Here is a 16,492-nt window from a genome sequence, read left to right on the forward strand (position 1 = left end):
AGCTTATAGTTAGAGTGGCTTAGCTTATCCTGGGCTGTCTCTGTAGTGTAAGGATCGGAACTAGATGGAATCAGTGTTCAAACCAGACAAACAGTAAGTAACGATAAACAGTTTATTGAACTGAAACGGGGCAATCAACGTCAAAGTCAGCGGCAGGAAAACTGAGGACAGAGACAGTAGGTTAGTGACCACGTCTATCAGGAGATGATTGTTCAGAAACACGACGGTCACTAACCTCAGTTCAATGTCCAGACTTGCTCCAGAGTGCGATGTAAAATCCCAGCCGGCTGGCTGTTTACGCTGCGCGGGGGTGACCGCTCTGGGTGTCCCGGTGCGTCGGCAGTCGTCGGACAGGGGGATGATCGGAGCCGTGGAGGAAAATGGTAGCAGGATGATCACAAAAGGATAATCCAGAATCGGTGTCGGGTATGCGGTCCAAGGTCAGAGCCGGGTTGTCAGAAATCCGAAGAGGCGCCAAAGGATAATCCAAGACGTGGTCAGGTCACAGGTCCATGGTACGGTACACAATCAGGCAGACAGAATGTAAGAGGACAGGCAGGCTTAGTGGTCGATAGATGGAACTGGTCGGGATCAGAAAATCAGAAAAAGTAAGAACGCTGGAAAATATCGAAGCTAAGGCTTAAAATAATCTGGCACTGCTGTCTGGTTTGGAAAGTAAATATATACTGTTCTAAGCAGGTGGAACAGTTGAGCGGTAATGAAAAACAGGGCGGAGTTAAACAGGTGTGCGGCATAGGTGATCAAACCAGACCTCAGTACCAAGATCTTGACATTAAGATCTATTTCTCTCTCTCTGCTGAGTTATCTTTCTGTTCTCCAATTTGCATTTTTGTTTGTTGTTACTTCAACTTTAACTTTTTGTTGTGTCTGTTTTTTTCTCGTCATAGTAGATACATCTGGTCTGGTGTTCTGTTAGATGTGACATCATACAGGGAAGCAGATTGTCTGCCATTACTATATAACATAGAAAGGATTCCTAGATCAATGTGTGCTTCTGCGCTCTTTTTGTGTCTCTGCTCTGTCTTCTCTAACCCCCAGTCGATCGAGGCAGATGACCGTTCTCCACTGCCGCCTTCATGCTAATGCAGACGTCTGTCCACTGTGGCTCTACGCTCTTTTCAGGAGGAGTGAATGCTGCTTGTCAAGACTCAATGCAACTTGCTTGATTTCCTTAGTTAGGAAACTTTTTGATCAATCTGTCTGTATGATTTGATTGAATTGTACTTAAAAGTAAAATGCCTTGAGATTACAAGTGTTGTGAATTGGCACTATATAAATAAAATTGAATTGAATATATAAAAACAGTGGTATTAGCTCTCATTTGGCATCAGTGGGAAGGCTTACCAACAACCATTGGGTGTGTGGAGTAGAACCTGTGCAATCATCTTAGCCTTGTGAAGGTCAGTTACATCTATGCTCAATGTGCACCAGCAACCCCCGCGACCCCATGAGGGATTAAGCGGGTCAGAAGATGGATGGATGGATGGATGGATGGATTATTAATCTCAAAGGGAAATATAAATGGTGTTATAACTCATGTTATAACGAGACGTTCAAGAATCCCCAGAACAGAGCCAGCCTTCTTTATTAACTTTGTGAGGTTCTTTAAGTCAACTGATCTGATACTGCTACCCCAACAGATGATTGCAGAAGAGATCATGTTCTCCACAAAAGAGAAGATATGCAGCATCTTGTTGCAAACACTGAAGGACCTTAGCTTCCTCAAGAATTATAGTCTGTTCTGTCCCTTCTTGTAGAGACTAGACCTAATGTTGTAATGACCCAAAATCAGAGGACCCAGAATTCAACCAGACCCAAGCAGCTGATATTAAGAGAGTGCTTATTCTAACGGTGGTTGAAAAAAACAGGCACAGGGTAAACCTGTGATGGCAGAATCAGGCAGGAGGATAAGAGGGGATTACCAGAGAGCAAGGCCAGAGTAAGAGCCAGAAGATCAGAAATCCAAGAACAGTCCAAATCTGAATCCGAGGGCAGAGTAAGGGCACAGAATCAGGTCCAGTAACAGGCAGGCAAACAGGTCCGACAACAATAAGGCAGGCTCAGAGAATCCCGAGACAGAAAACTGATCAGGTAACAGACAGGGATCAGGCAGGCTCAGACAATCAGGAGACAAAACCGGGTCAGATCACACAGGCTGGTAGACAGAAAAACGCTGGATTAGACTCACCAGAGGCTCGAAATAATTTGGCAGAGAAGAGTAGGCTGAGTATGAAGGTTCTTTTGTTCCAAAACGATTTGTGCATTGTAAGTGTTATGCCATGATAATGCCATGATGAATAATTGATCTCAGATTGAATTTTGAGAGTGGAAGAGTTTAACAAAGAAATTCCACTCTGGCTGCAACATGAGACCCTCACAGCTTGGATGGCCCTTGTTCTCACCAGGGGGTCCCCCTCCTTGCTATAAAACCTTCCTCCCACAGAGACAGACTCTCTCTTCTCGCTTCTCTACTGCGACCCATAATCCTCCATCAACAGAGGACCAGCACTCAAGGAGGGGGGGGGGGGGGGGGGGGGGCATGTGAGTGGAAGCCTGCAGGAGCCATGCATGGGGCCTGGAACAGGCTCATTCTCACTTAGCATGGAGCTAAGTGAGAATGAGCCTTTCTGAAACTGCCAGCCGTTTTAAAAATAAGTCTCTCACTTCTGCTTAAAACAGAGGCCGAAGTGAAGGAATCCGTCTATGCCAGCTTTGTTTTGCTTTCTCAGCGGACCCCTGACGGAGCTGGTTCCAGGCAACGCATAGCTGAAACGCCGGCACAGCAGCAGAGCCCATGTTGAATCCTCACAAGGAAAATCAGCTTAAATCGGACTGCAACCGGGTCAGAAAACGTGGCAGGGACCAGGCCTCCGACCCAACCACGAGGCTGTAGAGCCAAGCGCTAGCCTGCCAAGAAGAAACCAACGATTCTCCCTGCCTTCAACGCTCCTTCCGTGAATGGCCAAAACTGGACAGAACTGACATGAGACAAAGGACAGGTTTGGGCAGCGAGCTGAGGGTGAAGTTAAAAGGTTAATTGGGAAATGTTTTGTAAACCATGGTGTTTAGAACAAAAGGGCTAACCGGTAGCTCGCGCTAGCCAAATGGAGATTAGCCTTGCTAACATCCGGTTTCGGACATTTCAAAAGGAGTTTGTTTTAAAGCATAAAGCGTAACTGTTCTGCTCCGCCATCCTTCGATGGTGCTATGAGCCTTATCCCTGCATTACTATCGAATATTAATGTTGGTAAAGGCAATTTTGATAACTTTATGTTGTAACCTCTTAGCCACTGATTCACTGCAGCGACCCCTAGCGCCCGGAGGTAGAATTGCATAAACAAAGGCAAGCGATTCTGAATTAAATGATTTTACAGGACAAACCGTTCCTCAGAATATTATTTCAACAAATAATGTTTTGTTTAACTTGGGCTTTGCATTGTGAATGGATTGAAATACATGCCAAATGTTTTTAACTCCATTCCATGCTTTTGGAATCAGATCTGCAGTGAACCAGGATTCACTGAAGTATTCTGATGATGATCAACCACTTTGTTTTGTTTTTTGTTTTTTTGCATGTAAATAGTTCCTTAGCTTAGCTTTTATCTTCATTTTGCTTAGTAGTTTAGTTAAATTTCACTAGCCTAGTAGAGAGGATTTATTAATCGAAGTATTGTGTTCATTGAGGTAAACAGCATTACATGGTAATGTTCTCTGGATGTTCATTTTATTTCTGTTATTAAATTCTTGAACTTGAAAAGAAATTGTCACTCCTTTATTCTATGTGTGTGCAGGTTTTGCTGTTAAAAGACCGCTAGTGCTCGAATTCATCCCTTTCAACCATTGTCTTGATATCAGCTTAAGAGCTGATCATCACCAGACAATACTTAACAGACAGAGAGTTATTTATGAAACATTAAATAACTTTAAACAGTGTATAATTGCACAACAGTAAGCATGACTTTGAAGTTGTAGAGGGAGTTAAATTCTAAGTTTTGTATTTGTAGAATAAAAAAAAATCACAAGTACAATTTTTTTTTACACCTGTAAATTTAAGTACAAGTACACAAATTGTGTTCTGTGAGTTGCACTTTAAAAACCTCTTACATTCTCAATTCTGCTCCAAATGGTCCAGAACTATTGTTGCAAAACTATTTGTGCATTGTAACTTTGGTGTTTTATCGATTTTTTTAATCTGTCACAAGTACAAAATAAAGTTACACCTCTTCAAATTCTTGAGTACAAGTACACAAACTGTGTTCTGTGAGTTGCACATCATAAATGTCTGTCATTCAGTTCTGCTACAGTTGATCTAAAACAAACGGTGCAAAACAAATTCAAACATGTGTATTAAAATCTTCAAAAAAACATTTTTAACATTTTTTTTCCTTAACACAAATACAAATCAACGAGTACCACTGCACAAATCTGCTGCTGTGAGTCACAAATTCAACTTTACAAGTTACAACTTCATTTTCACTTTTGACACAAACGTCTCAACGGTAAAAATTATCTGTGACTTGTTGGTTACCCTTGATCAGACAGCAGGGGGCGTTGCCTTCTCGGTCAGTCTGTACAACCAGAAATATGGTTGGTACTGCTATGTTGCCTTCCAAGGACCCAGCACACATATGCTTTAGAATAGTGGTCGCCAACCCGTCGATCGCGATCGACTGGTAGATCTTTGAAACATTCCCTGTAGATCCCGATGATAGAATAGACCAGGGATGCGCGAGCTGCCACTAGGGGGTGCGCGAGCTGAAATCTGTAACAGCGTCTGACGTCTGAAGATTGTGTGTTTTTTCCCCACACCATAAAGACGTGTAAATAAACATTTCCTTTGTGTAAATTAAAATCAAAAACTGCTAAATTAATAAATAAATAAAATGTATTGACATGAAAATCTATTTATTTTTAGTCTTGTTCTATGCTTCATTTTAAGATGAAGTGATATTCTCTCGCCCACACCCCGTTGCAGCCTCGGCTGCTGCTGGGGGGGGGGGGGGGTATTAGTGATAGACGTGATTTCTTGACCATGTTCACGCACATAGCTGCAATATGTTTTATTGTGATTCAGACAGGCGCAGTTCATTTTAAAGATGCCGTTTTAGCGCGTATTCAGACAGGGACAAACCCGCGGTGGAGCTAAAGTATGTTTCCATGGGCGTGTCTACCTGCTGAATGTAACCGCTGTAAAAGTTTTTATTTCTCTGATTAATAACATCTATGGACCGCTCTGATATTGACACTCAGGTCTGCTCTGCCAAATCTCTCTCTCTCTCTCTCTCTCTCTCTCTCTCTCTCTCTCTCTCTCTCTCTCTCTCTCTCTCTCTCTCTCTCTCTCTCTCTCTCTCTCTCTCTCTCTCTCTCTCTCTCTCTCTCTCTCTCTCTCTCTCTCTCTCTCTCTCTCGCACAAATCAAATTAAAGTTCTTCGTGGTTGTATCTTGCGACGTAAATTATGAGTCAGATCAAGAAGCTGATGCACGAAATAAACAAAGTGAGAACATAAACGGGTAGAACATCAGTTTAGTCTGTGAATGCACCAGGATGGCCGCTTCAGAGACGTTTCAGGTTGTGGAGGAGTGGCCGATCTAAGCTACTCTTTTTTTCTTTGAGCCACTGATGCACCTGAAAATCCTCACGATTCTGTTGTGGATTTTGCAACTTTATTGCAGTTTAATTCAAATTATGTTCTAATTTTCTTCCCACAACTTTTGTTATGATTGTTGTATTGATTTAACTGCAACAGATTTTATTTGTATTTTTTGTTTGGGGGGTAGCGCAAAACTGGTTGGGACCCTGAAGGGGGTGCGCGGCAAAAAAATTTAGGAACCCCTTGAAAGGAAATAGGCCACGCTTTTACTTTTTGTGTTGGACATAAAGCTGTACCTATAGTTGCATTGAGCAAGTAAGAGTTCTGTTTGGTAAAATGTTGATTTTAATGTGACTTTAATGACGCTTCAGGAGATAAGCATAACACTTGATAAGACATTACTTTACTTTTGTGTTGAGATGAATTGAAGTTTATGTGTTGATGTGAAGCTATGGCCAGTTTGATATGCTACTTACAATGTTTTCTTTGTTGTGTTAATTTGTCCAGTTGGACCAAAACATTTTATGTAATTCAAAAACAGATGATTTATGAGTTAATTCATGAATAAAAGACTTCAAGTTTGAAGTAGAATCTGGGCTATTTTTCTTGCAATGCCTCTACAGGTAGATCTTGATTCCCACCAAAGTGGAGGTTGGGAACTTGGGCTTAAAAAGGTTGGAGACCACTGCTTTAGAAGAACGCAGCTCTTACTGTCATACGGTGTATACATTTAAATTTGTTTAAACATTTGATTTTCTCTGTACTTAACTGTGCACTCCCACAGTTTTGATCACTCAATGGATTTGTTTGTAATCTTTCGTGACCTGCAGTTCTTCATTGAAAAGGGGATATTTACCAAAGATGTGGATTTTTATTCCAGAAAAAATAATAAAATTATAAAAAGGATGCGTCCACCTTTTCTATTCAGAGGTAAAAAAAAATTACAACACAAATTTAAGTTAAATGAACTTGCCAGAAATAATGTATTTATTATATATTTATTTATTCTATAAGTTTAACAATTTTTAAATTTAATATTTAAAAAAGAATAACAAAAAAAATGTCCCTTGGAAAGCAGTGTTTTCAATTTCAAGTCCAATCTAGAATATATTACACATTTAAGATGATTATGTTGTTATTTTATTAATTTTGTATTCTGACCGGTGCCTTATAGTCAAAGTAAAAATATTTATTTAAAATGTTAAAATAAAATATGCATTTCTATTATTATTATTATTATTATTATTATTATTATTATTATTATTATTATTATTATTATTATTAATACTAGCCTGTGACAGTTTATAACCATTATCATCAACTTTCACAGCGACAGGTTTCTCATCTCAGTTTCCATCCTGACCAGATAATTACGCAAGCCGAAGGCTGAGTTTGAAGTTGTTCTCTAAGCACGTTTTGTTTGTGGTCAGGGCGAACTGAAGGATTACGTTCTTCTTTGCTTTTAGCCCACTATTAGTCTTAAATGGGGAATCCTATAAAATATAGCACTTTTAATGCATTGCAACACCAGATTTGATGACTATAGGCACAGCTTTTCAAGCTCTGCGCCTGACTGGTTCCTAAGTGATTGTAGAAAAAAAACACTGTTTTTAGTAATGTCTGGTACCAGCATAATTTACACTTAATGATACCGGATAGAGGCGGTGCGGATTTTCCCCCCATTGGTGTTCTGCGCACGAGAAATAAACAGTGAGAAAAATGCATAAATAAAGACGGTAAATAGCCCTTTTAGAGGGAAGAGGAGGAATGACAGGTCTGAGCTGAAGCCCCCAATGTTACAAGTTCCTTAAAAAGACCCTTAAAAGTACATACCTAAATTACATGTAACTTAATTTTGGCCAACCTGATTTCAAGCGCAAGGGTTAGCCTACCAAAGCACCACTGGTTCTTTCTCGTAAAACAAAATAGCATGAAACACAACTAACTCTCCTATTGGTTTTAATTGGGACATTCTGCAGTGGGTGGAAGGACAATAAACGTAGTGGTTCACGTTTTGAAGGCTGGCCAATGATAAAAGCCCCTGGCCAGGAGGTAGAGAGCGTAGAGGAGCAGTAAGAGTGTTGAAGCACAGAAACACGGCGCATGTAGTTAAAAGAATGCAGAATTAATAAAAACGAAACTTATAAACAGACTAAGTGCCATTTTAGACTGTATCTGATTAGCAGATTTGTTTTCTGATCCAGCGTGCAGCCATGACTAGTTCTGAATGAAGGCTTTATCTGGCAGCCACGCTCCCCCCTTGCCTCCTTCGTACACAGTACCGGACCGTAGCGGCTTACTTTCATCACCGGTTAACACCAAAAATTATTTATAAAGCTGATCGCTCTTCCTGCTGCTCTGTTAACACGAACTGCAGCAGGAATTACTGAAGGCCACAAGCTGTGAAAGAAGCTGAAACAGCTCCGCAGAAGGCGAGGTTTAGACTGAGCTCTGGATGGCCACAGCTGTGAATCATCTGCGGCCCAAATGACCCGTTGTTATTTTTATGTGTGAGAAATGCCATGTGTGGCGTGTGTGCGTGTGAAGTCAGTGAAATGCGTGTGTCACACGGTCAATGCGTGAGAGTTGATAGCTCTGATTATTATTTTTTTCACTGGGAGAAACTTGATAGTCACATGACCAGATTGCAAGCCAGTGTAAATTAATAGACCAAATAAAACATAGGACTGAAATTTATTGAAGCCAGATCATGACAATACTGGATTTCCTCCTGTGGACTAATGTGGCTGTTACATGTTTTTCAGTGAGACTGGGTTGCATCTAGAGCTCAAACTTAAACATCACACAAGCAGAAGACTAAAATGATTTTGACAACATATTTCAAAACATATTTCAAAAGCCAAACGTCCCAACAATTTAATAAATTAAAAAGGTCCAAAAATGTATATTTATACATGCAGAAAAAAAATACCAACAAATCTCTTTATTTCAAATAGACAAAATACAGGCTGCACAGTAGCTAGCACTGTTGCTTTGCAACAAGAAGGTTCTGGGTTCAAATCCAACCCTGGGCCTTTCTGCATGGAGTTTGCATGTTCTCCCTGTGTGTGGGTTCTCTCTGGGTACTCCGGCTTCCTCCCACAGTCCAAAAACATGACTGTTAGGTTAATTGGTCCTCTAAATTCTCCTTAGGTGTGTGTGAATGGTTGTTTGTCATCTCTGTCTCTGTGTTGCCCTGTGACAGACTGGCAACCTGTCCAGGGTGTACCCCGCCTCTCACCCAGTGAATGCTGGAGATAGGCACCAGCAACCCCCGCAACCCCATGAGGGATTAAGCGGGTCAGAAAATGGATGGATGGATAAATAAAACACATTACTCATTTCGTATTTAAATTTGTTCTATATGCTTTATACAATTTTTGAGTTTGTGGTCATGTGAACATAATGAATTTATTATACCGCTCCACTTTACAACTCAAATCACTCAGACTGAGACTTAGACAACTTTATTGTCATTTTGTATGTGCATACAGAACGAAATTTTGTTGCATACAGCTTACGACAGTGTAATGAGATTGCAGTTGGAATAAGATAACATTACAATATAAAGTGCAGCAGTGATCATGTAACAATGCAAGAGAAAAACAGTGTGCAAAACAATGTGCAAAAGAATGTTCCACCATGCTTATGGTGCAAGAATAATGGTACAAAAGGCATTAATATGAAAAGGTTCAGTGCAGTGCAAAATAATGGTGCAAAAATACAGTAAACATTCAGTTGTGTACTATTTAAGCGGGTTATAAAAGTTTGGCAACATTGGTAACGTTGGTAGTGCAAAATAATGATACAAGTGTGATGCAGAGTCCAGTTAGAGTTCAACAGTTCAACAATGTGATGGCAGCGGGGGAAAAGCTGTTGCAGAACCTGGTGGACCTGCAGCAGATGCTGCGAAGCTTCTTCCCAAAGGGCTGCAGGGAGAACAGTCCATGGTGGGGGTGTGAGGGTTGATTGATGATGTTACGGGCTCAGGACACGCAGCGCTGAGATGAAATGTCCTTAGTAGAGGGAAGAGGACCCCCAATGATCCTCTCAGCTGTCCTCACCACTCTCCTCATGTTCTTCCAGTCAGAGGCGCTGCAGCCTTCACACCACACAGAGAAGCAGCTGGTCAGAATGCTCTCTATGGTGCTTCTGTAGAAGGTCTTGAGGATGGGCGGGTGCAGGTGGGCTCTCTTTATCCTCCGCATGAAGTACAAGAGCTTCTGTGCCCTCTTGACCAGTGACGTGGTGTTCACAGACCAGGTGAGGTCGTCTGTGATGTGCACCCCCAGGAATTTGGTGCTGCTGACCACCTCCACAGCTGAGCTGTTGATCAGCAGTGGAGCATGGCGAGACCGGTTCTTCCTGAAGTCGACGATGATCTCCTTCGTCTTCTCCATGTTCAGGATCAAGCTGTTGTCTCTTCAGCCCACCAGCTGCTCCACCTCCTCTCTGTAGTCCCAGTCGTCGTGATGAAGCCCACCACCGCTGTGTCGTCTGCAACCTTCACAATGTGATTGGTGGTGAACCTGGGGACGCAGTCGTGTGTCATCAGAGTGAACAGCAGGCCTGAGGGGAGCCTGTGCTGAGGGTGGTGACATCAGAGGTGTTCTGTCCGACCCGGACTGACTGAGGTCTGTTGGTGAGGAAGTCTAGCAGCCAATTGCGAAGGGGTGTGCTGAAGCCCAGATGTTCCAGTTTTCCTACCAGATGCTGTGGGATGATGGTGTTGAATGCTGAACTGAAGTCCAGGAACAGCATCCACACATGGGTGTTTTTCTCCTCGAGGTGTGCCAGGCTCAGGTGAAGAGCGGAGGAGATGGCGTCCTCAGTGGAGCGGTTCCGCCCGTAGGCAAACTGGAATGGGAATGTTGGAGGATTCTGGAGACAATGTGTTCTTTTACCAGCCTTTCAAAGCACTTCATCATGATGGGAGTCAGTGCAACAGGCCGGTAGTCATTTACTGAGGTGACTTGAGGTCTCTTTGGCACTGGAATGATGGATGCAGACTTAAAGCATGCTGGCACTGTGGCTTGGTCCAACGAAATGTCTGTGAGGACACCAGCCAGCTGACCTGCTCACTCCCTGAACACCCGCCCAGGTATTTTGTCGGGGCCTGGGGCCTTCCGCGGGTTGACTCTTCTCAGGGTCTTCAACACGTCAGCTGTGTCAAGGCAGAATGCCTCCTCTTCCTGATGGGGGACGGCTTGAGTGTTCTTTCCCCGAGTTGCAAAATCCACGTGTTGGTTGAACTGAAGAACTGTCTTCATATTGAAATCCCCAGCAATGATGAAAACACCCTCCGTGTGAGCAAATTGCAGCTCAGTGATAGTCTGATAGAGAACACTCATAGCCTCTTTACTATTAGCGCTAGGAGGGAGGGGCACTAACACTACTATAGAAAAAGTGAGTGGTCTGCAGTTCTTGTGCAGGTTAAACAATCAAATGTTAGGGTTTCTCTTTAGTGAGACATAGCAACAGTTTAGATTAGGTCAAGAGCAACTTTAGCACAGAAAGCAAGAAAATGAGAGTTTATGTATGATTTTAACAAATATTTGATTTAGATTTTAATGTCATTCCCCAATACAATTATTTCATTGAATAAAATTTGAGACCTTTAAAATATATTGAGAAGAATTTGTTGTTGTCCAGAAAATATGCATAAACTGCTCAGAAAACAGAAGAGATGGAGTTTGTCACAGGAGTGACAATGTTTTTTCTGATAATTTATCAGAAAAGTTTTGGAGAGAACCTAGACATACCTACAGAACAAACAGGTCTAGAATAGTAATTTTTATTATATTGCATTCAAACTTGAACCTGTCACACAAAAGACTAGTCTCTTTCGGCTCCCTTATTTTTCATCTAGAATCTCCTTTCATCAGCCTGCAGCTGCATGTCGAAGAAAGAAACAAGAAAACAAGAGCAAAAAAATTGACAATTTGTGTGTGTTCCAACTTCAGTAATGAAAAGCTGCTTACCAGAACACCCTACTGGACTTAGTTTAAAAATTTAAAAGGTTACCTTTACAGAGACACCAAGCTTTTGCCTTTACTTCATAGGGTTCAAGAGCAGCATCTCATTTACTTTGAGTGTATATATTTTTATAGGTGTTTTTAGAATCAGTTAAGGGGTAGTTATTGTTATTATTTTTTATTAATATTATTATTATTAGAAGTAACTATTGTTATTATTATCACCACATACAACTATGCATTTGATAACTTATTAATACTGGGAATTTGTGGCACTGTAACTTCTATAGAATAATATTGAGAATCTCTTCTAAGGAGGAAAACCAAATTAATCCAAATTGTGTAGCAGATAGAGTTGGAAAGATAGGAAGAGCATTGCGAGGGAGAAGATGTAAGAGTTGGAATGGAACATCAATCATGTCTGTAAATAGTAATTATTAGTACATTTTCTGCTAGTTAGAGAATGGTGTGGGTAAGGGGCCATCTAATATTATCTTGTTAGCTGGCCAGCTGGTTTGCCAAGATGACCTATCCTCTCACACAATCCATCATCCCCTCATCAAACTCATATCTTTATGGAGTGGGTCTTGCTAGTGAATAGATTTAATTAGATAATGTGAATTAATAGAATGTGGATTTTTCTAAAGAGAGAGAAAAATCTCTTACTGTTTTAACCCTCTTGCATGACCAACATTATATATAGGCCGTCTGATTTTATTGTAAATTGATGGCTGTAAATATCTGGCAGTATCTGGCAGTTATTCTGTATTACTGATCACCATTACAAAGATATTCTATAAGGATTGCTTTTCAGTCAAAATTGCAGAGCTGATGTTTTAGAAAATAGGTAACTGTAAAACACAGTTTATCAGAATAAAACAAATGTAAGATAGGTGACAAATGATAGACAGTGGTATAATCAGTGTACTAATTGGTGATTGACAACATGACCTACATTTATATTTTTAAACTTCATTTCAGACAAAATATGATAAATTAACTAGTTAATGTTGCAGTTGTGAGTTCAGGATATTTTTATAGTGAACCATGAACATAAAATAATTCCTTTTAGCCTGGCTGGACTGTATTTAAAACTTGTTCTTGTTAAGGGTGAACTGACACAACTCTCATCATGGTGTAGCCCTTTTTCCCCAATTGTTGGTCAGATATATCTAATCTGACTCATGCCAGAAGGATGAAGTCAGGTTAAGATATATCTGCAACAAGGTCAGATTTCACTATGCTTCAAATGCCACACATAACAGAAAAAGCAGATTAGCTGCAGAGGCTTTCAGTGAAGATGAACAAAGAAACAACAGCCCACCTCTTTCTGACAGGAAATATAGTTTAACACCAAATATGAAAACTTTGATCACTTATTTTGACAGCTGACAAACCTATAAAGCAATCATGGTCAAATTTAAGGGAGTGCCATGATCTATATTCATGGTCCAGCCTAAAAAAATGACATTTTAGTTCTGAAATGGACTAGGATGTCATGTTTTTAGGAACCAGACCAAAATGCAGACAAGAGCTCGGGATTCGCATACAGAATGATGTTAGTTTATTAGATACACCAACAAAGCTTACAAAGTGGCAGGGTAACGGGAACCAGGGACACAGCAACGGCGAGAGCAGAGCAGGGTAGAAACATGGATGAAAACAGACAACCTGACAATATGTCTGAGAGCGTGGACTGAATTTAAAGGGGAACAGACGGAGGGAAACAATAGGACGGTAATAAGGCACAGGTGAACTGAGAGATTGTATCCTTCAGGAGGGGCAATGAGCTGGCAGGTGCAGGGAATTAAGAGAACGTAGCAGGGAAATAGGCATGGCGAAGACTAAACGTATAAGGAACAGATCTAACAGATAAAAGACTACTAACAGACGCACGCTTAAACAGGAGCTGAATCAAATCATATGAATGTTTAAAACATAATACTGAACTAAGACAAGCATAAAATAAGGATCTAACAGAACTAATAAAATAATAAGAAACTAACAGAAACCAGATCTAACAGATAACAGCATCTAATAAGCCTAAACAGTAAACTAAAGAGGTAATACAAATGAGGATCTCTAACAAAACTAATACTAACAAAGGACAGATCTAACCAATACATGGATCGATAATTAACATAAATGCTGAACAGAAACTAACATGAGGATTTAGGGATGAACATCATAAAAGAGTAACAAAATGCGTACCACAGGATCCCCAGGGAGCTACCATAAGTAATCACACACTTTGGGATCCTGACATAGACAGTAACTCATGTTACAACATTCACTCTTTGTCAGATTCCAAATAATACAAAATAAAGATATATAAAACTATAATCAAGAGGTCTTACCTGAAGTTCCTTGAAAAAGATGGATGTACGAGCCCACTCCACAATGGAGCACAACAGCTGGTCAGCCATGGCATACAGTGAGCTGAAAGTGCTGGGCTCTCTGTACCTACAGGTTTGCTCCTGCTGCAGGCAAGAAAATATATTTTCCTGCAGCTGTGACTCATGTGGATCACAGCGCAGAAACTCTGCCACAAGCTGGGGGATCCTTGGAGCTAGGGTAGAACCAGATCTGGAGGATGTGTCATGTGGACCAAGGACTGCCTCAGCAAAGGCTGCCAAATCTGCAGAATTGTTGCAGTGCTCTAACTTCACAGCCCAGTTAGATGGAGAGGTGCTTTGGTGCTCCGTAACACCAGATGAGTTGCAGGGCAGGGACAAAGATACAGAAGGAAGTTGGTTTGTGTTTAGTATGGTGTTTTGAAGGATAGTAATTGAGTGGCTGTCGCTTGTAAAAGTAACTTCTTTTTGGTTGGTAGAAGAAACTAAAGGAGGGATGCCTTCTAGTCTCAATCTTCTGACTTGCATCAAGGCCTTTTTCTGCTGCTTGAGGGCACGATCATACTTGTACATGGGGCCAAACTTGTTTCTGCCTCCTCTTGTTCGATCTTCACGGACAGCTGGTGTGAAAAGTTGATCTGTTAGTAAAAGGTTTCAAACTTTTTCCATGTGACCATGAGTTAATATCTAACTTTAAAATTGTATCATATTTTTTTTCTGTTTTCTGCTCTGTAGTTCATTTTTTAATACAGATAGAATTAAGACCAGTGGTTATGTTATACAAAGAAGAGGAAAGCATTTTGCAATTCAGGTTTCTAGGAAGACATTTTAGCATGAACGTATTTTTCTAACGCACATACATAGACAGGTGTAAAATCTTAACAATCCTAAAGAGATGTTGCAGTAACTACGGCAGGTTTCATGGAATCATCAAGAAAGCTATCTGCTGAAACAAGGTACAGGATGTTGTAGAATAGATTTTTCAAAATGTTATTTAAATGTGGAAAGAAGAGGTTTCACTGAGGTGGGAACAAAGTTCTATCTCACTTCCAAAAAAAGATGCTGTAACTTGAAAGAAAAGAAACAACAAAAGGCTACACACTCTGCTCTGATAAATATGATGTGAACAAGGTGGAAACTTGTTATTAACAAGTCCATGTCTTGAAGAATTAAAAAAATTTTTTCATTCTTCTTTGACTTGATTTATTTTTACTTTTCTAATTCTGTTGTATGAGGAACTGGAGCCACAGTGCTTGTATAAATAAATAGAAAATATATTTGAATGTTTTCAATTATTATTACTATTAATAACTGTCCAAATAGATATTAGAAGCTTACATTTAGAATACCTGGAGACATTTTTTGGACTGATAATTGCAGGAAACAGAAAGTATTCCACATGTGCTAGATCTCCCCAGACCCATTTTGTCCTCCCGACAGAGATTACATGTAGCATAAAGAAAAGTTTTATTAATTTTATCCTAATTTAAATGCCTGCACACACAATCAGCTAACATAACACAATAACACTCAGAGTAAAAACACAAACACTCATCTTACCTTCAAGCCGCATTCCAACATTAAGGCTCTTCTGAAATCTGCAGAAAGGGCATCTTTTTCTTCTACTTTTATCAATTTTGCACTGTTGATTTTCCACACAAACATATGTCTTCTTGTTTTGCACAGTTCTTTTGAAGAAGCCCTGAAGAACAAGAAGAAACAATTTAAATGAGGCAGTTGTGTTGACTGTCTTGTCTCAATCTTGTATTGCAGGAAATGAGTAATCGCTGGGAGAAAGGTGTATTACAGTAGGCTTTGGATTACCTTACAGCTTTCACAGGTGAGAACACCATAGTGGTATCCAGAAACCTTATCTCCACACACTGGACACAGCTCCTCTAAATCCACTTCGCATTGGTTGTCCATCATCAAACTAGAGAAAAACGTGTGAAAAACTAGAAAAACTAGAGAAAGTAAAATAATGAGAGGAGTCTCCTCGTCTGTTGTCAAACGTGTTGTGGAAAATGCACAAACAGATCATGACTAAACATTATGTTATGAAAATGAAAACCCTGGAATAAATAAAAGTTAGAAAACAGTGTCTAAACTACTCTAAGTTCAACCTAAATGCAGATATTCTTCCAGTATCATTCACTGACGGTTTCACCTGTGGTATCAGCATGGAGTCACTTCTAAGCCTGTGCAGACGTCTGTTTTTCCCCAGCTTTACTGCTCACAATGTCGATCATGTGAACATCATCCTGTGGAGGAAGGAAGCTATCTACGATCCTTTTCCAATGCCAAGGCTCCAATCAGTGGGCATGTCTAATGAGTCACATGTCCGTGTTTATGTACTCGCTTGCTCACCTGATTTCCTCATTGAGGGAATATATTGTTTTCAGGCTAGGTGTTTCACTTCTCTTTTACTGCAAGTGGATTCTTGTTTGTTGGTGCAATCTCATCTTCCAGGGTTCAGATACTCCTAAAGTTAAATGGCAAGTAATTTAACATGAAATGTACAGGAAATTTATCTGAAAACACCATTCTTGCC

General features: G+C 40.4%; 1 protein-coding gene across 1 annotated transcript in view; it reads right to left on the reverse strand.

The window, feature by feature from the left end:
• LOC105917115 (nuclear receptor subfamily 5 group A member 2-like) overlaps window positions 1-16,200 on the reverse strand; it is a 48,809-nt gene extending 32,609 nt beyond the window's left edge. The window contains exons 1-4 of the mRNA XM_021310196.2: window positions 16,109-16,200; window positions 15,766-15,905; window positions 15,502-15,643; window positions 13,945-14,561 (exon numbers count right to left, since the gene is read on the reverse strand). Of these exons, the coding sequence (XP_021165871.1) occupies window positions 13,945-14,561; window positions 15,502-15,643; window positions 15,766-15,870 (864 nt within the window). The 5' untranslated portion in view covers window positions 15,871-15,905; window positions 16,109-16,200. The remainder of the gene's footprint in view (window positions 1-13,944; window positions 14,562-15,501; window positions 15,644-15,765; window positions 15,906-16,108) is intronic.
• Between the last annotated feature and the right edge of the window lie 292 nt (window positions 16,201-16,492).

This window comes from Fundulus heteroclitus, unplaced genomic scaffold (assembly GCF_011125445.2).
Source record: "Fundulus heteroclitus isolate FHET01 unplaced genomic scaffold, MU-UCD_Fhet_4.1 scaffold_163, whole genome shotgun sequence".
NCBI classification, from domain to species: domain Eukaryota; kingdom Metazoa; phylum Chordata; class Actinopteri; order Cyprinodontiformes; family Fundulidae; genus Fundulus; species Fundulus heteroclitus.